This window comes from Mandrillus leucophaeus, unplaced genomic scaffold (genome assembly GCF_000951045.1).
Source record: "Mandrillus leucophaeus isolate KB7577 unplaced genomic scaffold, Mleu.le_1.0 Scaffold67, whole genome shotgun sequence".
NCBI classification, from domain to species: domain Eukaryota; kingdom Metazoa; phylum Chordata; class Mammalia; order Primates; family Cercopithecidae; genus Mandrillus; species Mandrillus leucophaeus.
In genome coordinates, this window is record NW_012107252.1 from 3166076 (window position 1) to 3189902 (window position 23827).

Here is a 23827-nt window from a genome sequence, read left to right on the forward strand (position 1 = left end):
AAACCCTACTAAATCAGTTAGATATGATTTTACCTTCCTGAAACCACACACCCCTCACTTTCCATGCTTCAGTGCCTTTCCATAGCTGTTCCCACACTACTAGTACCGCCTGTCCTATAAGGTCGTCTCATAGCAGCTTAAGTACTGTCTCTTCCGTATCTTCCCAGTTTCTCCCAGCCAAAAATTCTCCTTGGATCTAAACTCCTACAGGCCGGGCACAGTGGCTCATGTCTGTAATCCCAGCACTTTGGGAGGCTGAGGCGGGTGGATCATTTGAGGTCAGGAGTTCGAGACCAGCCTGGCCAACATGGTGAAACCCCATCTCTACTAAAAATACAAAAATTAGCCAGGCGTGGTGGCACATGCCTGTAGTCCCAACTACTCGGGAGGCTGAGGCAGGAGAATCGCTTGAACCTGGGAGGCAGAGGTTGCAGTGAGACAAGATTGCACCACTGTACTTCAACCTGGGCAACAGAGCGAGACTCCATCTCAAAATAATAAATAAGTAAGTAAAAATAAACTCCCATAGCAACTTCTATAGAGACTTGTGATATCGTTATTTGAATCTCTCTGTTATCTCTCTGATGGTTCAAAAGCTCTTTGATGTCAGAGACCATGTCTGATCTTTTCATAACATTCTCTTGAGCTTAGCAAGAACTCTTTATATATTTGGTAAGTTAAATTAATGAAATCTAAGGAGAAATTTCTTGACATAAGCCTACTGCATCAACAGCTTCCAGTCACAACTGAGTCTTTGCATCGGATTGTGGTACAGAAATTATTCCCACTGAAGTTACAGATGCCCCCGCCCCCAGTGAATAATTCTGTGCTATATTTTCAGCCATCAGCTTCTTCCGCCTCTTTTCCACATTGGGATACTCCTTGTGATCAATTCTCACCTCCTTTGGCTTTCTCTGTCCTGCTGCTCCTGTCTCTGCTTATTTCACTGTTTTCTTGTCCATATTATCACATCCTCCTAAATTATATTTTTTTCTCCTCGGACTTTTCTTTTCTCTGTGTGTCTGCAGGAATCTCATTTTCTCAGGTTTTGTTTGGGATTGGGGTTGGGAGGGAAGAAATTGAGGGGCTAAGACTAGGGGTTAGATCCCTCCAGGATCTAAACAGTGGAGAGACTAAAAAACAAGAAACAGGTGGCAACATGAACATTGAGGTACCAGTTCTGTTAACAGACTGCTGAACCTCCAAAGTTAAGTGCTCTTTCATAAAGCTAGGTTGGAGAACAAAGTTGAGAGCCATGGTCCAAGTGGAGCCTCTGCTTCTGAGCTTCAGACTCTGTGGATGAGACATGTTTGGCTCAGATCCAACCTGGTGGCAGGTTCACCTCACGCAGCCATCCAGAAGGCAGAGGCCCCAGGGTGTTGAAGCACGAGGCCTGGAAGGTGAGGTGAGCACACTCAGACCGCAGACAGCTCCAATATAGCAAGAGACTTGAAGTGTATCAACTATAGGCAAGGCCTTCTGGGAACTGCAGAAAAATCAAACCCCAAGGCCTTGTGGAAAGATGATCCATGGGATGGCTGGTTGTCACAGAGACTGGAACAGGGAGAACATTCTGAATCTAAAGTTGTCTTGCTGCCCTCAACAGCAGGGTTGTGACTCTTCGCTCTGATGCTCTGCCACTAATGTGGGCCCTAGGGCCCAGCATCTAATGCAGCCTACAGCATCCAAGCCTCTGCACTTCTTTGTCTGCTTGTGTCTCCTACCAAATCCCCCAACTCTCTGTACTTCCCAATTTAAATCCCCAAAAGAGAGACCCTATCTGCCTCATAGGTGGATGATGCGTCTATGGATTACCTTCCCTTGAGCCCATGGACCAGTTGTCAGTGGCCAGAGGGGAGGAAGGGTCACATGGTTTGGATGCAGCCTACTTTCCGTCAAGCAACAGTCAGCATCCGTTTGCCCAAGCCCAAGCTGGATATCATCCTCTTCCCTTCCTGTCTCACTCATGTCTCATCAGTCACTACATCCTGAAGTTTTCCCTTTTAAGCTTTTCTTTTTTTTTTTTTTTTGTCTTTTCTCCTTTTTTCTCTATTCCCATTGCCATCGACCCGGTTCAGGCCACCATCACTTCTCACCCAGAGAGTTGCATGAGTCTCTTCCTTATTGATCTCCCTGTCTTCAGTCTCTCTCCCCTAATCTACCTTTTACTCTGTTGCCAGAATAATCAATTTAGTTCCCACATAGTCGCCAAAGTTTATATTTAAAAATATAAATCCAACCCTGTTACTCCTGGGGTTTTAAGCAGGGCTTCTCATTGCTAATGAAATAGAACACAGACATCTTTCTGCGGCCTGTACACCCTCCTGCAGATGCGGCTCCTGTCTTCCTCTCTGGCCTCGTTTTCCCACCTCCTGTTTTCTGTGCTCTGTGCTCCAGCAACACTGACCTTCTGACCTCTTCTTTAGATGTAGCAGGACTACTGCACTTGCTTTTCCTTCTGCCTGGAACTCTTTCTCTTGATCTTTTCTTAGCTGGCTTCTGTCTCCAGGTCTCAGCCTGGGTGCCACCTCCTCAGAGAGGCTTCCTGAAACACCCTGTCTAACTAACACTGCCTGTACCTCTAGCCTTGGTCTCTGTTACATGCTTTAATATTCTTCGTACCACTTATCACTGTTCAGTTATTTTGTTCATTTCATTTGTTTGGTTGTTTTGTATCTCCCTGACTAAAACAAAAATTCCTTGAGAATAAGAACATTTTTGTTTTACTCACCACTGTATTTTTAAGCCTAGTGTGTAGTAGTTTCTCAGTAAACATCTGTTAAATTGATAAACAGTGAAATTTCCCTTGTTACTGTTTTTCCCATGGCTGTGTCTTGTGTTTAGCTTTATATGTATTTTTATTTTACCTGTTAGGTTGAGAGCTACTTGAGGGAACAATTTTCTTTTAGTTCATTTTTACATCTCTCAGGCTTACACATGGTAGTTGGCTGAAGATAAGTATACCCCAAAAGGTAGCTCATTCGCTGCATAATTTGTGCTCTGGAAATTTGTCCAACAGCCAGAAAGACTGAGCCCCATTCTTCTTCATACTCCCTTTAGATTCCTTTTATTCCACTTCAGAAACCAGACACAGGAAACATCTGACTATAATAAAAGATTGCCAGTAAATTTTAGGTTTCCTCATTGAACAAAGTCATGTGCAGCAAGGCTGTGCTGTATTTCGGTCTGGAATTCTGTTTGGTCACTTGTATGGCATGCCACATGGCTGCCTCTGGCCTGGGAGCCAGGAACAGCTGGAGCCTGGGATGACTGAAGTAAAAATGACATGTTTGCTAGCCTGAGAGGAGAAGTCGGGATATTCTTGCTCTGTTTCTTGTAAAGCAAACTTCTCAGTTTGTTGAATACTAAGTTTTCCCGTTGGCTGTCAAAGTGGTTTATAACTAAAATAATCTTACATCCTTTAGAATAAATCACAAATAATGAATGGCCAAACTGTTTCTGAAGTCAAAGCAAAATTCATCAAAACAAAATTCATCAAACCTTTAATGCTCACAGCAGATTTCATTTAAAAACTTACACAAAACATGAATATGTCACTAACTTCCTCTGAAAATATCTACTCTCTCACTTGCCTCTTCTGAAGTTTAAAAATGTATGATTATAGGAGCATTCTACTACCATTGGAAATAATATTTGCAAAGACTTTGACTCTTTCCAGTAGACTGTCACCTGTTTGATGCTCCCCCTTATCACTTTAGTTTTATCTTAAGTGTTTATGAAGTGGTCTGTCTTCCTTGGCTTGAAGGCAAAGGCTATCTCTAATTTGGCTCCATGGGCCTGGCGCGTAATAGCCACTTGATAATATTTGTGAGAAGGAGGGAGAAGTAAAGAAGGGCGAGGAAAGCCCAGTCCATTTAGACTGATATTGTTGGGGAATATTTAAGTACCATGAACTATAAGGATGACCTCAGTAATTAAAGAGAAAAACTCAACAGCATTTCAGCATGTACCGTGCATAATGAAGGCATTCAAGAACCTTCCATCCTTTGGCATTGGTACCAGTGAGTTGGAGGTTAAAATCCTAGAGCTGAATTCAGAAGTTCTTTTTTGAACTTTTTGTCCCCTCAAATGATACAAGTAATACATGTTTGCTATATAAAGTTTACAAAAATGCAGAGAATAAGCATTACTATAATTCTGCCACCCAGAGACAACCATGTTAAGATTTAGTCTCTTTTATCTTAGTTTTAGTCGTTTAGTTAACTTTTAGCCTTTTTTCTGTACATGTAATTTGAAAAGTTTAAAAGAGACTTTATATCCAGACTGCTTGTGAGTACAAAGAAGATAAATTGCAATTGGAAAAATACTTGTCAACTGCAGTAAAAATTTGAGATGCTTGTTTTTACTGTTGCTCATCTGGGCAGTCAGCTCCTCAGAATTCCATTCCCAGTCTTCTTCAGGGGAATGTGATCTCTCACCTAGAAACTCTTAGGATGCTTTTCTTATTCCTCCTGTGCGGATACTCTGTGTGTGAGCACTCATTTTCCTAGGGTGAGGCCAGGTTTGGACCCCCGAACCTTCACAGGCCAAGCACACTTCAGGACTGATTGGAACTGATGGGAGTCAATACCCAGAATGGATTTTACCCCCAACTTGTAAAATATCACTCAGATAACATCGCCTTTGGAGGAAAGCAAGAATACTTACTAGCTTATTTCTTAGTTGAATAAACATGTTGACCACTTTGTATGTGTCAGTCATTAGTTAGGCATCAAAGCCTCAAAATGAATAGACAATCTTTGTCTTCAGGGAACTTTCAGTTTAATGAAAGAAGAAGAAAAGCAAACAAGGATTATAATGCAGTATAATGAATGCCATAGTAGAAGTGCAGTGATGGCCTAAAGAAGTAAGTGAGCAGAATTGATCAGAGACATCTTCAGGAAAAAGGGGTCAATTGAGTTGGTCTTAGTGGAAAAGTGGGAGTTTCTGTTTTTTTTTTTTTTTAATGCAAACCTGCAGAGAAGACAATATGTCCAATGTCTGAAGACATGAAGGCACACATCTCTTGGGAAATATAAGTAATTTTGCGTATCTGGAACTCGAGGTGGTAAATGAGGCAAATGGTAAAGACATAGAATGTCAGAGCTTGAACTTTATCTTACAGGCCACAGGAAGCCTCTGAAGGGTTTTATTGAAGAGCAGAGACACAATCTGTTATACTTTTTGGAGAAATCAGTAGAAAGGATGGATGGAAATGGGCTATGCTGGAGGCAGAGGTGTGTTTTGGGGGCAATAAGAGCAGTCCCAGCAAAAGATGATAGGCAGATGTCCAGAAAAGCAAATCTATAGACAGAGTAACTTGTTGGGTCCTGGGGCTGGAGGTAGGGGCAGAGAATGACTGAATGGACATGAGGGATCTTTCTGGAGTGATGAGAGTGTTCTAAGTTGGATTGTGATGATGGTTATGGAGCTCTGTAAATTTTCTAAAAATTATTGAATTGCACACATATATGAGTAAATTTCGTGGTGTGTGAATTATACCTCAATAAAGCTGTTTGCAAAAGCAGGGGTTTGGAGGAGTCAGTCTTCTCAATGAGAGGAGATAAATGTGAGAAATGCTGATAAAGAAGTAGAATTGGCCAGGCATGATGACTTGTGCCTGTAATCCCAACATTTTGGGAGGTCAAAGCAGGAGGATCACTTGAGGCCAGGAGTTTGAAACCAGCTAGGGCAATATGGCAAGACCCTCATCTCTAAAAAAAAATTGAAAAGTTAGCCAGGCAGGGTGTCACATGCACCTGTAGTCCTAGCTGTTTGGGAGGCTGATGTGAATGGATCACTTGAGCCCAGGAGTTAGAGACTGCAATGAGCCACGACTGCACCACTGCACTTCAGCCCAGGGGACAGGGCAAGACTCTGTCTCTATTTAAAAAAAAAAAAAAAAAAGAAGAAGTAGAATTTATGAGTTAGACATTGATTGTATGAGATAGGTTCAGCCAAGTGTCCTGATTGTGATTCCACATTTTGTAAAAAAGTGACAACCCTACCTTTTTCTTGGCAGATTTCAAAGCATATGGATCTATCTTTAACTGGCAGTACAGAGTATCTGCCTCAGAAACCACATCCTCCAGCTCTCTGCCACCCAGTTCTTAGCAAACACATGGGTGTGAGAAAAAAATATTGATGAAAGAGTGTCTGAAAATTTGTGATTCATTCATTTTTCTATACATTGTTATTCAGCAAATATTGAGTGCCAGGTGTTATGCTGGTAATGTAGCAGTGAATAAAGCAGATGTGGTGTCTGCCTTTATGGAACTTACAACCTAGCAGGGGGAACAGATGTTATGTACAGTTATGATAACTATTGTGTTGAATGTTCATGTGCAATGAGAGAAAATGCCCATAATGCTTGGGCGGGGTGTGGCTGTAGACTCTGGTGCCATTTGCATCCAGCTGACACTCCTTTGGAGTGAGTAAGTCTTTGGAATCTAATCCCTTTTGAGTCTGGGGTCTCCTGGGTTATCTTGGGCCTTACATCATCTTGGTGCCCCTTATAATTGTTTTTATTGAGCTCTACGTTTAATTTATGCCATCATTTGGCGTTGGCTTATGTTGTAAGAAACAGCCATACAAGATTTACAGTTACTTAGTATAGAAATGTAGAATATACAATCTTCAACATCATACAGTGTCTGTTTTTTTTTTTCTTTTTTTTATTTGACATGGAGTCTTGCTCTGTCACCAGGCTGGAGTCCAGTGGCGTGATCTCAGCTCACTAACCTCCGCCTCCCAGGTTCAAGTGCTTCTCCTGCCTCAGCCTCCCGAGTAGCTGGGACTACAGGCATGCGCCACCACGCCCAGCTAATTTTTTTTTTTTTTTTTGTATTTTTAGTAGAGACTGGTTTCACCATGTTGACCAGGATGGTCTTGATCTCTTGACCTCATGATCCGCCTGCCACAGCCTCCCAAAGTGCTGGGATTACAGGCTTGAGCCACTGCAGCTAGCCAGCATCTCTTTTTCTAAGGCCCACAAGAGGAAGTTCTCTCTGATCACCGTACAGTATTTGCTTTTATGTTTTGGTCTTTCAGTTGCTCTGGAGCACCAGACTCCATTTTGCCTCAGTTCTTCACACTTGGCCTTCCCTCTGCCTTCAATGTGCCATTCCATTCTTGTTGGGTTTGACCCTCACTTATCCTTCAGCTATGAGGTCAAGCGTCACTTCTTCAGAGATGTCTTCCCTATCCAGCACCCACTCCCCTCCTGTACTCAGTCCAGTTCCTAACATAAACTTTCATAATACTTCCTTTTTTTCTTTTATCAGTTTCTAGTTAAATAGTTTGTTCTTTGGTAACATTTTTTTCTCCCAGACTGATAGCAGAAAGATCCATAAGGATGGAGACCATGCTTTTTCTGTTTGCTGCTGTATCTCTGTCATAGTATAGTATCTTGCACATAGTAGATGCCCAATGCATATTTATTGGACATTTGAATGAATGAATGAATGAATGAATGCCCTGTGGGTACTGAGTCTTGTAACTGTTCATTTTCTTTTTTCTTTGGCTGTTTGGAGGCTCAGGCCCTGATTCTGCCTACGGTATTTGCATAGGTACTCATGGCATGCATTTTCTGCACTAACATTTCCCCCACTATATAGTCTTTTTCCTTTCTTTGACGTCTTCATTTTGAAATTCTAGTGTATACTGTAAATTTCAATAGGCCACTTTAAGCCTTTTTTGGGGAAGAAACAATAAACAATTGAGTATATAAGTAGAAGAAATGGAGAGATCAAAGGGGAAATGTTAGTGCCTTTAACTAGATTCAGGAAGGAAGTTTTATTTTGCTTTGTTTTAATTCCATTTTCACTAGAAGAAGGAAAAAGAAGTAAATTTGTCCGCTAATCTGGCAAGACATGCCCCTAAACAATTTGGGGCCTGCTCCCTGCCCTGAGACGTCTCTCCTTCTGGCAGGAGGCAAGGGGTACTGGTCTGGGCAGGGTCTCCTGGCCCAGTGATGGGTGGGCATGGGCCTGGGAGGCTGGGCTATGCAACTGAGTTCCCTTCCAGTTGACTCCTTTGAGGGAGGGTTTGGGCAGAACCAGTGGGAGCTTGCTTTTTTACTTTAAGAAGGAGAAAGAAATGAACTTGTCCTCTTGTGTTGCAGATTCAGTGGTTCTTTCCTTTGACTCCGCTGGACAAGCACTAGGCTCAGGTACCAACTCTTCCCCCTCTATCATCTTTTTGGCCTTCAATATTAGCCATATTTTTTGTGAAGCCTAATCAATTATGGGTTTGCTGGGGAGGGCAATGGAATACCCCAGAATTGGGGGAAGTCTCAAGAAGCCTTTCTAGAGACTTTATGGTCAGGGAAGCAGAAGAGGGACACATCCAGAGAACTTTTCCAGTTACTTTAAAAGTGTGCAGAGAGGAACTGGCTGGGCGCGGTGGCTCATGCCTGTAATCCCAGCACTTTGGGAGGCCGAGGTGGGCAGATCACCTGAGGTCGGGAGTTCGAGACCACGCTGACCAACATAGAGAAACCCTGTCTCTAATGAAAATACAAAATTAGCTGGGCGTGGTGGCACATACCTGTAATCCCAGCTACTAGGGAGGCTGAGGCAGAAGAATCGCTTGAACCTGGGAGACAGAGGTTGCGATGAGCCGAGATCATGAGATTGCACTCCAGCCTGGGCAACAAGAGCGAAGCTCTGCCTCAAAAAAAAAAAGTGTGCACAGAGGAGTTGCAGTAGATGCTCCCTCTTCATTCAGAGTTGTCAAGAGTCATGTAAAAGGATGTCTGTTTTCTGTGCATATATCTGTCTCAGAAGGTGGAGCAGAGGGCATTGAAAGACCCCAAGCTGTGGGAATGCTGGAGCAGATAACTATCAGGCCTCTCCACTAGAATGCTGGGCTGGTGAGAGCATCCCAGTTTCCGGAGGACATACACTGCATTGCACGTTTACACACATACCCCTTATACTCAAATACAGACCTCTTCCAGGAGAGGAGTACCACACTGTACTGTGCACTCATGCCAAAATGCATGTAGGTAGACACACTCCTTCTCTTCCCTGTTTACAGTGCAGGACACACAGATCAGCACACCTGCCCCAAATTCACCCAGACCCAATGGAGCCTGGCTCTCCCATGTCTGGGGCAGTTTACCTGTTCCACACCACTGTACCTGTTGACAGGAAGTGGGAAGAGACTACTTTGATTCTTCAGCTTGCTGCCATTGGGTCCCTATGGGAGCCTCAGAATAACATGACTTTGAGGGAAGAGTGTCTCTGTGTTTTTAGGTAAAGTCATGTGGGCCTCGTACCATGGGTACCGCCCATGAATGCCAGGGAGACTGCTGGCCTGTTGAGGGCAGTTAATTCATTTTGCCGTCCTTTGATATGATAGATTGATGATTCACAAAACAGTCATGAGGTACAGCAGTTGATGTAGAGTGGACAAGAGGAAAGACATTCAGAGAATATGATCACAGCCACCACTATTTACTGAGGGCCTGCCTATTTTACTGTGTGCCAACACTGTGCTGAGTGCTTTATACACCTCTCAGCTATCTCTCACAATCGCTTTTAATTTTTAATTTTTTTAATTTTTAATGTTTTTGGGTACATAGTGGGTGTATATATTTATAAGGTACATGAGATGTTTTGATACAGGCATACGAGTAATAATCACACCAGGGTATATGGGGTATCCATTACCTGAAGCATTTACAGCTTATTTGTGTTACAGACATTTCAATTATACTTTTAATTATTTCAAAATATACAATAAATTTTTGTTGACTGTAATCACTCTGCTGTGCTATCAGATACTAGATCTCCTTACAATAGCTTTGATATCTTTATTATAGATAAAGAAGCTAATGCTCAAAGACATGAAGTAACCTGTTCTGGGCCATTCATCTCTGTCTAACTCTAGAGCCCGTACTCTCTCCCTTAGCATCTTTCTATCTCATACCTTGTGTGTTTCCCACCAAAATGCTGAGGCAGGAGAAGTCACTTTAAGGTAGAATGGACAGACAGAAAGAGTTCTTAAATTGATCCAAAACTTGTGTCTATTTGTGTAGTAAAAGATTGGTCATTTTATTACATAAAGGTTAAGAACTTCTATTAATCAAAAGACCCTATTAAGAGAGTGAAAAGGCAGGCTGGATGGGCATAGTGGCTCACACCTGTAATCTCAGCACTTTGGGAGGCTGAGGCAGGAGGACAGTTTGAGGCCAGGAATTTGTGACCAGCTTGGGTAACACAGTGAGACCCCAACTCTACAAATTTTTTTTTAAATAGTGAGGGCATGGTGGTGTGTGCCTGTAGTCTGAGGTACTCAGGATGCTGAGCAGGAGGATCACCTGAGCCCAGGAGTTAGAGGCTGCAGTGAGCTATGATTGCACCACTGCACTGCAGCCTAGGTGACAGAGTGAGGCCCTGTCTCTGGAAAAAAAAAAAAAGAAGAAGAGAGAGAGAGTGAAAGGAAATCCAGAGTGTAAAAAGATCTTACAGCACAAATAAACAAAAGGCTTGTTTCCAGAACAAAGAATGACAGAAATCAATAGGAATAAAGGAGCAACCCATTACAGAAATGAGCAAGACTTGAATAGGCATTTCACAAAAGAGGAAATCCAAATGGCCAATAAACTTCTGAAAAGGTGTTTGATTGGGTTAGTACTCAGCAAAATGCAAATTAGAATCCCAATGAGAAATCAATACACATCTACCAAATGGCAAAACTTGAAAAGCTTGACAATTCCAATGTTGAGAAGGATGTGGTGCAGTGAAAACTCTGATTTTTACTTGTTTTAGCATAATTTGGTACAACCACTGTGGAATAAACTATGGCAGTATCTAGGTAAATTTGGATATACACATACCTGGTGACTTAGCAGTTCCTCCTCTAGGTATATTATCTGCAGAAATGGATGCTTATACATAACAGGACATATATATGCAAGATACATGTATAAGAATGTTTATAAGAACATTGTTCATAATTGTCAAAAACCAAAAACAATCCAAATACCTAACAACAGTAGAATGAATATGCAAATTATATTCATAGGGAACAGTAAAAATGAGCAAACCATAGCCAGATGCAACAACATGGATAAATCTTAAAGACGTATTGTTGGGCAAAAGAAGTCAGACAAAACAGTACATACTGTGTTTATCCTTTTATATAAAGTTCAAAAACAAATGAAATTAAACCATATTTGCTTAGATACATAATTCAGTATTAAAAGCAAGGAATTGAATTCTGTAATAACTAGATGGTGGTGTTCAAGGGGGTATGTTGAGGGATGGGCACAGGGGGGCTTCTAGTGTGTTGATATATTCTTTTTAGTGACCTGAAGGGGGTTATATAGGTGTCCATTTTACAGTAACTCACTAGCTGGGCATTGTATTAAAAATGTAAAATATAGCAAATATATAGAAAAGTACATAAAACTTCAATGTACAGCTAACAATGTTCAAGGGGATTTTGGTCCTCAGCCTCCGTCTCCCCTGGAGTTACGAAAAGATCTTGGGCTTAATCTTCAAATAACTATGGACCATGGCAGTAAGGCTCGAGGTTTGTACCTGGTTCTCAGTGAAGGCTGGCAAAGAATGAGAATTCAGACATTTTTCCGCTGACTCCCTCTTAGTGGAGGATAGAGCAAGTTGATTCAGAGTCAGCCTCAAATTATGACTGGTTTTCAGTTTACTTAGCCTTCAGTTTTCCCGACAACACCTACCAGCTTCCACACCTAGTTCTGCCTTATGCATGCTCTCATGGAATACTTGCAGGAGGCCAGTCGTTTTGCTATCTCATGCTTTGCATCAAGCCTAAAAGGGAATGGTACCAGGGAAGAGCTGGGCAGAGGTCTTTACTATTCAAACAAAATAGGTCTTTACTATTTTATTTGGAGAGAATTTACAAAGTGTTGGGCATACCACATTGCCAAGAACGTTTTAGAACTTTAGCAGGATAACTTTGCAATTAATCCCTATTTGACTTTCTTTCTGTTAGTGTAGGTACTTAAAAGTAAGAAAAAAGATTCCAGTTCCAGTTAAGATGGAGTGAGCACACTCAGCCTATCTCTCAGTGCAGCTAAAGGCCCTTTCAGAATTCATTTCATAGCAGTTTGAGGACTCTGAGACATAAATAGTAGCAGACAGATAGGGGAAGAATACCAGAATTCAATGTATTACTAAAGTGGCAGTTAATTTCCTATTTTCCCTTCAGTGTCCCATGTCTTAGACTCAAGGTACCCCAAACCTCAGCAATGGACACTAAGGCACAAACAGCTTCAGGAGAAGACCTCTAGTTAAAGCTCTGGGGTGGGAAAAGGGCTTCCAAGGCTCAGACAGAGGGGGAGATCCCAAGAGTTGTTCCCTCATGCCCCAGCCCCCAGGCAATCCCACAGTGATGGTGGTAGGGACAGTGGCAGCAGTAGGCCCTTCAAGCACCTAAAACTGAGGGAGGGGAACCTTCCTCTCTGATCAGAGGAGCTGTAGTCCCAAGGGGATGGGGTGCAATTTTGGTTGCTTATTTTCTGTCTTTGCCTTCCTGCTACTTGGCCCCAGATCTGAGTGCAGTTCCGAAAATTCTTGGCAGAGTGTGGTAACTAAAGCCCCAGCTTTCTGGCCAGAGGCCCAGGAAGGGTAGGCCCAAGGAACCAGGAGGCACAAAAGAGAAAACAAAGGGAAAGGGAGCTCAGGAAAGCAACCCCTTTAAGTCATTTATGGACTTCAGGATAACCCAAGCTGTGCATGTGTGCATCTGATTCTAAACAACATACCAAAGACTTTCAGAACTGAACTAAGGGACAGACCACTGCCCAAGTCCCAGACTGGATGCACACACAGAGGACTCTTCTGACTAGCTTTTGAAAATGGAACTGATGTTGAAACCACAACCCACAGAAGGGTAATTGGAATTTGCTGCCTGAACCCAACCTGGTCGATTGTCTGCTAAAACAAAAATATGAACATTTTCCACTGGATTTAAACAAGATGTAGAGTCTCATAACAATATTCAGAATATCCCAGATATGAACCAAAATGAAGAACCAGGAAAATTTGAACTTGCATGGGAAAAGTTAATCAACCAATGCCAGTGCTGAGGTGACACAAATGTTTGAATAATCTAACCAAGACTTTTTAAACAGCTGTGATAAAAATGCTCCCCAAAGTAAAGGCAAATTCTGTTGAAATGAATAGAAAACTAGAAAATCTTAGCAAAAAAAATAAAGGTTAGGTGCAGTGGCCCATGCCTGTAATCCCAACACTTTGGGAGGCTGAGGCAGCAGGATTGCTTGAGGCTAGGAATTTGAGACCAGCCTGGGCAACATTGCGGAGACCTCTTCTCTACAAAATTAAAGGAAAATATTAGCCAGGCATGGTGGCACACACCTGTAGTCTCGGCTACTTGGGAGGCTGAGGCAGGAGGATCACTTGAGCCCAGGAGTTCAAGGATGCAGTTAGCTATGATCACACTAGCCTAGGTGCACTCTGCACTCCAGCCTAGGTGACAGTGAGCCCCTATCTCTAAAAAAATTTAAAAATAGAGATTTTTAAAAATGAATGTCTTAGCAAAGAAAAAGAAGAGGAAGAAAATACAAAGAAGAACCACATAAAGCAATAAAACTTTCCAATTGAAACTATGGAGAAAATATTTTAAAAGTTAAACAGAGCCTAGTGACTTGTGGGACAATACCAGAAGGTTTACCATTCGTGTGTTTGGAGTTCCAGAAGAAATATTTGAAGAAACAATGGCTAAAGCTTCCCAAATTTGGTGACCAAGTATGGTTTATCCTGGGAATGGAAGGCTGGTTCAACAATAAAAAAATTCAATACAATCCACTGTATTAACTGTCTAAAGAAAAAAAAACTACATTGTCTTACTAATTGATGAAGAAAACATATTTGACAAAATTCAACAACTATTTATGATAAAAACATGCAGCAAACAGAGAAAGGAACTTCTTCAACCTGATGTCGGCCATCTACAAAAACTTACAGCAAACATCATACTTTATGGTAAAAGACTGCTCTCCCCCTAACATCAGGAAACACTTCTGGAAGTTCTCGTCAATGTAATAAAGCAATAAAAAGGATACAGAATGGACAGGAAGAAACAAAATTAACCCTTTTCATAGATGACATGATTGCATACATAAGAAACCCCAAGGAGGCTACAAAAACACTCCTAGAACTAGTAACTGAGTTTAGCAAGATGACAGGTTATGAGGTCAAAACGTGGAAGTTCATCATGTTTTTATGTACTGGCAATGAACAGTTGAAAACCAAAATTTAAAACACATTTATAGCAGCTTCCCGAAACCAAATACTTATGTATAAATGCTTATATATAAGTCTGATGAAACATATATAGGACCTGTATGCTGAAACTAGTTCCTCTCCCACTTTTTCTTCCCCATCTACCCAACTGAAAGTTCAGGCTGCAAACCTAGAATCACCCTAATTGTTCCTCTTCCTTTACCCTCTCCCACTTTCCTGTCTTCACCATGTGTTCTTCTCTAGCTGCTTCTTTCTAGCACCACTGCCCAAGGTACCATCTTCTCTTCCCTAGACTAGAAACATCTCCTGACTGGCCTGTCTGTGCCACTTATTGCCTTCTGTACATTGTAGCCAGAGTAATCTTCTGGAAACATAAATCAGATCCTGTCTTGTTACCACTGAAGCCTCTCCAGTGACTTTACAGTACACTTAGAATAAAATCCAAACTTGTCCCTCCTTCCTGGGTCCTACTTACCTCTCAAATTTCCCTGTAGTTCATTTGCCCTCAGCCCACTGCCCTCAAGCTACATTGGCATGCCTGTGGCTCCTTGAGGATGTCAGGTCCTTTCCCGCCTTGGGTCTTTGTGCTTGCTGTTGCCACTACCTAGGCTGTTCTTACCTCCTGCTTTGCATTGCTGTCTTCAGTCCTCTGTCCCACTGTCACCTCTGCCAGAAGGTCTTCCCAGACCACTTCATCTAAAGTAGTCCACTCCTCTAACCAGTCCTTCTCTAAAAAAAGTATGTCTTCAGTTTTTCTTAGCACACCTAATTCTTTCAAACTATTCGCTTATTTACTGACACGCTGTCAATCTCCCCCACTGGAATGTAGGCTTCATTTTGGCGAAGGACTTGGTCTGTTTTGTTCATCACTGTATCACTGGTATTTAGAATGCGCCTGGCACGTAATAGGTGCTAAATAGGTGTTAAATAAGTAGGTGTTAAAGAATAGAAAATTAGAAACAATAATATTCACTAATTAAGGAGTGCTTGAGGTCAATGGCATATCCATGCACTGGAGTAACTGTGCAGTCGTTTAAAATGATGATGCAGTTTTACTTTTATTGACATGGAAGATGTTGAGGATACTGTTGAGTGAACAAAACAGAAACAAACAGCATGTATATTAAGGCCAAGTGTAAGTAAAATTATTTATGTACATTCATACATAGACAGCATTTATGGAAAGAGAGATTTCTGGGAAAATAGTCACCAAAATATTTGTAGCAGTTAACCCTAGGTAAATGGTTATTACTTCATTCTTTATAAGTTTTTTGGATTTGGATTTTTGTATTGAGCATACATTATTATTATAACTGGGAAAAAATTCAGTTATTTTTGTTTGGGGAGTGGAGCTCTCTCTTATTTTGTTTAATAATTGCTTGGTGATTGTCGTAGTCTCTTTGGGCTGCTATAACAGAAATACCTTAGACTGGGTAATTTACAAACAACAGAAATTTATTGCTCACAGTTCTGAAGCCTGGGAAGTCCAAGATTAAGACATCAGCAGATTCAGTGTCTGGAAAGGGTCCATTCCTCATAGATGGAAGCTTCTGTGTGTGTCCTCGCAAGACAGAAGAGGCAAATAGGCTCCCTCAGCCCTCCTTGATAAAAGTATCAATCCCATTCCTGGGGGTGGAGCCCTCATGACCTGATTACCTTCTAAAGGCCCCACCTCTTAAAACGATCACATTGGATATCAGGTTCAAACACATGAATTTGCGGGGGACACCCAACATTCAGACCATTTCAGTGAGTATTTATGCCTTATCTACCCTACAAGGTGGTAAGCTCCATGAAGTTTAAGACACAAACTGCAGACTATTTTTTCCCATTTCCTGTACCAGCAGCTGTTTTGACATGCTGTCCCTCCTAATCCTCCTGCAGCTTAGTGCAAGATGCCGTGGTATGACCTGGACACAGCTGATGCTGTGAACAGGACTGAATTCACTGCAGTACTCAGCCCTAGATATCTGCTGTTTTCCCAAGACGGGAGGGAGATAGATGGGTGCAGTGACATCTTTGGCTGCCATGGGAGGGGGCTTCTATCTACTGGGTGAGGCTTCCAGGGCTCCTTCTGTAGCCTGTGATTCTCTTACTTGGGGCCAAGGATGTGTCATGCTCCCTTGGCCCCCCGTATGCCACATTGGAGAAGAGCTGTGCTGTGCTCAGATGGAGGCCTGATAGTCACAGGGGACTCTGTTACCAGAAGCTTCCTGCTAGGCCTCTCACCTCCCCCACACCAACATACACCAATTTGAGATTGGATCTTAGTTTGTAAACTTCTGAGTTATTTTACTGAATCAGTTAATTTAGTCTAGGTCAGTAGGTTTTTCTGTGTTTATTTTAGAAAAATGCTTTTCCTTTTAGTTTATCTTTGATTAATTGATCCCATGCTGTGGTTTATTTCCCTGACTTAAGATGATGTGGGAGCTATTTGCACTTTGGCCAGCCCTTCTCAGGCCTCTTTTGACTCCCATGATTCATGTGTGGCATATGCGGCCAGGGCCTTCCGACATCACCCCCGGGCAGGAGATGGGAGGTAATAGTACATCATTGCTCTCACGAAAACTGTGCTGCTAATGTGAGGGTCTGCTTTTCTGGTTTCTTCTGAGAGTCGTTGTAGCATAACGTAAAGAAAAGAATCAGCCCTGGGTTGGTTCAGCGGCATCCCTGCTAGCCTACTTCATGATTGGGGAATCTTGAACATATTTCCCCTCTCTAAACCTCTGTTTCCTCATCTGTAAAATATAGTACCTGCCTCATGGGGCTGTGTAGGTGACAGTACTGAGAACAGCATGAATACAAAGGAAGATGCTCAATAAATAGTAGTTCCTCTCAGTCCCTTCATTCTGCAAGCCTGACAGCCCATTTGGAACTATTGCCAACTTCCTCCTCCACCCAAGCCATGGCATATATTACATATGCTTAATATACCCCATGACTTTTTTTTTTTTTTAGAGATTGTACAGTGACATTTCTTAAGAAATGATAGAGCTGTTTTGGCTAGGATAGGTCCTCATTCCATTTACTGCCATTCCGTTTGTACTTAGCAATTCATCATAGCCCAGAGATTGGAGCCAAAAACCACTTTAAAGAAGGTCTGGCAGCAGAGCTGCTTCTCTGGGTAGACGGAGTTTTCTTGCCTCGTGGACTATCCTGCCTATATGACTTTGTGAATTATAATTCGAAACATTGCAATTTTCTGATAGAACCAAGTTCATGTTTTTATCCCATAAAATACCAAACTTGATATACCTCAATAATGCTCCTTAAATTGGTGTTCATGGGGAATATTTGTGGTTGTCATCAGTAGCAGTCATTTAATAAGCATCTGCTTCGTGCCAGGTACAGTGACTGCTGATTGGAATTTGTGGTGGTCCACTACAATGAAAAAAGGAAGTGGGTCACTCAAAACGGAAATGCCAGTAGCATGTTAGGCTCATCATGTACAACCGTATTCCTTGAAATTCCATTCTGGGGCTCAATAGCCTGAAGGTGAGGCTACAGTAGGACATCTGGCTTCAGGAACCTTCAAGAAGCTCTCTCTTTTGTCCTGGAACAGGATGTGACTGCACAGCCTGGTGCTCCCAGTTGCACATCAGAATGTAGGTAGGAAGTAATACTCACGTGCTGTACTAGGACAAACAGGAGAGGACTTGGAGTTGTCTACATAGGGCATTGTGAAAACATTTGTGATTTTTAAAAAAATATTACAGAACTGTGATGAACAGGCCTGGTGTTGTGGCTCACACCTGTAATCCCAGCACTTTGGGAGGCCAAAGCAGGAGGATCAGTTGAGTCCAGGAATTTGAGACTAGCCTGGGCAACATGGTGAAACCCTGTCTCTACAAAAAAATGCAAAAATTAGCCAGGTGTGGTGGCATTGCACCTGTAGTCCCAGCAGCATTGCGCCTTTCATCCCAACTACTCAGGAGGCTGAGATGGGAGGGTCACCTGAGCCCAGGAGGTCAAGACTGGGGTGATCCGAGATTGCACCGCTGCACTCCAGCCTGAGCGACCGAGTGAGACCCTGTCACAAACAAACAAACAAACAAACAAACAAAAAAGAACTATGATAAGCCAAATGAAACACGAAGTATTGAGAAATGTATTAAATGTTGAATTGCTATACCATAAAAATCTTTTCAAGTTTTTAATTAAAAACTTGAGCTTATTTCAGTGTTCATAAATTTTTATTCAGGAGTTTTGCCTGGGAAGGCTTCACATAACTCCTGTCAAGACTTTTTAATGCTACTCTCTTAAAAAAAATACTCAGTTATCATCAAAAAGAAATTTCATTCACACAAATAACTGACAAAAATGTAAAATCCTATGTATACTTATTCAGATGTTTACAGCAGCTGAAATTATATTTTAAAAATCCAACAACTCTTCTTTAATCAAAATTGTAAGGTTGAAATTTCTTCAGTTAGAACAAATGGATTTCAAATCTAATCTCACTTTTTTGTATCAGATATTTCAAAATAGCATGAAACTCTATTGCAAAATGTTTATGAATTCTTAGAGCAGTCACCCTGAGTTGGTTGGAGATCATAAGAGGCTACACTCAATGCACATAAGCAGAGATATTACCCGATACGTGAGGACGGGTGTGTTGCCCTTCACCTGGAGCTGTGCTCCCCTGGGAGTCCCCACCTGGCCTGCCTGCCACTGACCAGCGGCCTCTTGGGCAACACTCTGCTCCATGAGTTTTTCATGCAACATTTTTCATGGAACATAATTTTTACTTGAAAGTACAATTGACAGACTGTGGCTTTTCAGACTCTGGAATTTGGCAGACATTTTCTCAGTAATGAAAGTGAGCATTATCACTTCAGGGGAAATAACTGACAGTATTTTGTTGCCAGTGATAAAATGTTATTCCATGTGGTATCTTCTCAGTACTTAAATTTTAAATTAAACAAGGGTTGGAGGCTGACCCTGTGTTACGGCCTCACAATTGGTCAGTTTTTGTTTTGTTTTGTTTCTGTTTTTAAGACAGAGTCTCGCTCTGTTGCCCAGGCTGGAGTGCAATGGCATGATCTCGGCTCACTGCAGCCTCCACCTCCCAGGTTCAAACGATTCTCCTGCCTCAGCCTCCCAAGCAGCTGGGACTACAGGTGCATGCCACCACACCTGGCTAATTTTTGTATTTTTAGTAGAGATGGAGTGTCACTGTGTTGGCCAGGCTGGTCTTGAACTCCTGACCTTGTGATCTGCCTGTCTAGGCCTCCCAAAATGCTGGGATTACAGGTATGAGCCACTATGCTTGGCCTAGTCGGTTTTTGTAAATGCTCCCTACATGGCTTGTAAAGAGGCCAGGCACAGTGGTATGCACCTATAGGGCTGAGGTGGGAGGATCACTTGGGCCCAGCAGTTTGAATCCAGCCTGGGCAGCATAGCAAAAATGTATACTCTCCATTTGTTGGATGTAAGGTTCTCTGTATGTCTGTTAGTTTAAATTTAGTAATTGTTCTGTTTACGTCTTCTGAATTCTCACACTTTGTGAGCCTGATTTTTCAGTGGTTTATGATGGTATACCAACTGTGTATTTTTCTTCTAATTCTGTTAATTTTGCTTTATAAGTAACAAGGTTTCATTATTACATGTATTCATACTTTAATACATGGCATCCTTTTGTTTATGTCCAGTTTCCGAGCCTTCTAAGAGTTTACATCAGTGTTCCAGTGCTCATCCAACAAGTTATATGAATCTTTTGCTATGACATCTAGACTGACTTATTCCTTTAAGGCAGCAATGTAAGAGTTAGTGGTTAATTTCAAAGACATCTGAAAAAGCACTTTGTGTATTCACAGCTCTGACTTGGTACACGTGCAGGAGGGGAAGGGCAGGGATTTGCATCAGCCCACTCCCCACCTGGAGCTGGGCAGAGACACACGTGCTCCTTGGTCAGTGATTTTTGTAATCCTGGGCTTTCCAGCCTGACCAAGGCAGGAAGCCTAAGCCATCAGACTAAACATTTCTACTGGCTTTCTGCTTTGATACCTGGGGAGGAGAGTATTTTCAGGTGCTAGGAGAGCTGGAATATCAGTGCATATTGTGCCTGACTGACCCAGGATTCCTAGAGTGTTCTGTTCTTAGTACAGATCTGGGATCACTGAGCTGCTGGTGAGACCCAGACTTTCATGCCACTATCCCAGAGGTGAATTGTCCCTGAAGTGTTGGTACACTCAAAATAGCGGTTCCTCTGTATAAGGCAAATTCACACGCAACTCCAAGCACACATTTGTATAAAGGAGATGCGCTGGGATCTGTAACCTTGCCCTACGCCAGCAGTAGAGAAGCTCTGCTCCTATATTCCTGGAGCATAATGCCTATGCCTTCCTGATTGCTTTCTTTTCTCATTTACACTTCCTAAAGATGATGCTTAAATTTTCCTGCTAGTCAGGGAACTCTGTGAGGGACCACACACAGATTTAATAGTCAGTAACATGACTGTGAGGCTGGGGCTGAGAGTAAAGTTCTTGTCAGGTAAGAACCTTGATTGGGATGGAGCAGGCAGACGCCAGTGACTCAGGTGACTCAGGAAGTCTGTGGAGAGGGTTAAATTTCAGGCCTTTATACATGATGGGAGGGAACTACCTTGGCAAACTGGGAGTTCTTAAAAGAGAACCCCAAAGCAAAACCCAGAAAATAGAAGGTGTGAAGGGCATTAAATAGTGTGGCAGACAGTTGGGCCTAAGAAGAGCCAGAGGAGGCTCGCTGTGGGCAGGTGATAGTGATGTAATCAGATAGGCTGGGAGCCAGGAAGGGCCAGAGCAAGGGAATCACTGCAGTCAAAGATGTCGGGCGAGGGAGAAGGACAGGGAGAGGAAGAAGCCCCTGCTGCTGCCATCACTGCTACCACCAACACTGCCCCCTCACTGCAAGGGTTAGAGGAAGACAAATACTCCAGGTCTCAGGGCTACTTATTAGGCTGCCTTGCTTATTTGGTCACTCTATCCACTCCTCCATCCATTCAGTACGTTTATGGAACACCAGCTCTGTGCCAGACGTGATGTTAGGTGCAGAGGTGAGCCCTGCCCCTTAGGAGGACCCAAATCCATATAAGCTAGGATAGTTTAATTGAAAGCAACAAAAACTGACTGGGGATAACTGTTTTTAAAAAGGAATTTACCAGAAGGACATGGGTATACACAGAATCTAAACATCCAGCTCTCAGGAAGAGCATGAAGGGCAGCCCCAGGAATCTAGGTTGCAGGAACAAGTGGTCCCTCTCTTCAGCACGTTATTTTTCTCCCTGGTGTTGCTGAGTTTAAGGAAGAAATTGTCCCACTAACCTAGCTTTTGTCAGGTGCCTACACTTTGGACATAAATCCCATCGACAGTCTCACCGCTTGCCTGCAATGGGAGAAGAACAGTTCCCTGAAGGAAACCCAAGGGGCTTGTTTCTAAAAGGACAGAAACAACAGATGTGCACTGCAGGTTCATGAGTAAGTTCTGGAAGGGCTGGAGAGCACATATAAGGTTTAGGCTAACAAGTTAGATCAGAGAAGATGTTGTTCATTCAACATTCCTCCCATATGCCAAGCATAGTGTTAGGTGATGCAACTGTGAGGAAAAGGAGAGCCTTAGTGAACATCTAGACTAGCAGAGGAGAGGCACTTGTCGGTAAATGTATAATTACAAACTGGAGAAAGTACACTGTGGCACAGGAGCATGTGAAGGGTGAGGTCTACACAGGGAGGACAAGGAATGCTCTTCTTTTTTTTTTCTTTTTTGATGGAGTCTCACTCTGTCGCCCAGGCTGGAGTGCAGTGGTGCAATCTCGGCTCACTGCAACCTCCACCTCCCAGGTTCAAGCAGTTCCCCTGCCTCAGCCTTCTGAGTAGCTGGGATTACAGGAACGCACCACCATGCCTGGCTAATTTTTGTATTTTTAGTAGAGACAGGGTTTCACCATGTTGGTCAGGCTGGTCTTGAACTCCTGATCTTGTGATCCGCCTGCCTCGGCTTCCCAAAGTGCTGGGATTACAGGCCTGAGCCACTGTGCCCGGCAAGGAATGCTTTTCTAAAAGAGGGCCTTCGAACTAGGGTCTAAAGAATGAGCAGGAATTAACCGAATAAAGAGGTGGCTTATTCTAGGAACTGAAAGAGGCCAAAATCACCAGAGCACAGAGCAAGGGAGACAGTAGTGTAAGACAGGGCTGGAAATTTAGGGAAAGATGTAAAGTTCCTTGTACTGTAAAAATATCTGTGAAATTGAACTTTGGTGATGGCTTTAAATTATCTTGAAGGATGAGCAAGGTGAGTGAAGGCATTGTAGGAGAAATGTCACCTGCAGTAGCTAACTCTCAGGCATAAAGGCTGCCTAGAAGGGAGTGGCAGATGAGGTTGAGAAGACAGATCAAAAGGTTGCCACATGAACCAAGCAACAGTGAAGACTCAAGCAAAAGCAATGATGGGATAGGGAGGGGAACAGGGTCTGTATGTAGAAATGAGAGACATTAGGGTTTCACCAAAAATTTCCTTCTTGGAGGACTACATGATAATGCCATCATTTAAAAACAAGAAGGATCAAGGCTGGAAGACTGGGGAACAGGCAGAGATAAGTCTGATTTGCACCATTTTGAGCTAGAAGTAACTGTGGGCCACTTAGGAATAATGTGTAGGAAATAACCAATGTGAAAAGGGATTGAGAAATTATATAATTTAATTTTTTTGTTTTGAAACGGGGTCTCACTTCCGTTGCCCAGGCCGGAGTGCAGCAGTGCAGTCATGGCTCACTGTAGCCTTAAATTTCCGAGCTCAGGTGATCCTCCCACCTCAGCCTCCCCAGTAGCTGGGACCACAGGTGCACACCACCATGCTCGAGTAATATTTTATATTTTTAGTAGAGACCAGGTTTCACCATGTAGCCTAGGCTGGTCTCACACTCCTGGGCTCAAGCGGTCTGCCTGCCTTGGCCTCCCAAAGTGTTGGGATTACAGGCATCAGCCACTGCACCCATTAGGGAAAATATTTTAAATAAAGAGAAAGGCATGTTCAAAGGCCTGGAGATTATAAAGTTATGTTGGAGAAAGATAAAACAGATCAGCCTGGCAGGAACATCAAATATGGCAGGGGTGATGCTGGGAATCAAGAAATGAAGTAGGAGGCTGGGCACGGTGGCGCATGCCTGTAATTCCAGCACTTTGGGAGGCTGAGGTGGGTGGACTACCTGAGGTCACGAATTCAGGACCAGCCTGGCCAACATGGTGAAACCCCGTCTCTACTAAAATACAAAAATTAGCTGGGTGTGGTGGCACACCCCTAAAATCCCAGCTACTCGGGAGGCTGAGGTAGAATTGCTTGAGCCTGGGAGGCAGAGGTTGCAGTGAGTCAAGATCATGCTACTGCGCTCCAGCCTGGCCAACAGAGCGAGACAGTATCAAAAAAAAAAAAGAAAGAAAAAAGAGAAGAGAAGAGAAGAGAAGAGAAGAGAAAAGAATATTCCTAGCAGCTTCATATCATAGATTGGGATTTGTTCTGAGATCAGTAGAGTCCAACCAAAGGTTTTAAGCAGGATTGTGATATGGCCATATTTATCTTACAGAAAAATAGCTCTGATTACA

The 23827-nt window shown here is 42.7% G+C and overlaps 1 protein-coding gene across 21 annotated transcripts in view; it reads left to right on the forward strand.

Moving 5' to 3' along the window:
* ST3GAL3 (ST3 beta-galactoside alpha-2,3-sialyltransferase 3) overlaps nucleotides 1-23827 on the forward strand; it is a 208538-nt gene that overhangs the window by 49532 nt on the left and 135179 nt on the right. For 11 of the 21 annotated variants that reach the window (XM_012001805.1, XM_012001798.1, XM_012001813.1 and 8 more), the window contains exon 2: nucleotides 8123-8170. The exons of the other annotated variants lie outside the window; for them this stretch is intronic. Coding sequence is in view for 9 of the 11 variants with exons in the window: in XM_012001798.1 (XP_011857188.1) it covers nucleotides 8123-8170 (48 nt within the window). In the remaining 2 variants the exon portion in view is untranslated. The remainder of the gene's footprint in view (nucleotides 1-8122; nucleotides 8171-23827) is intronic. 21 annotated transcript variants of the gene reach the window in all.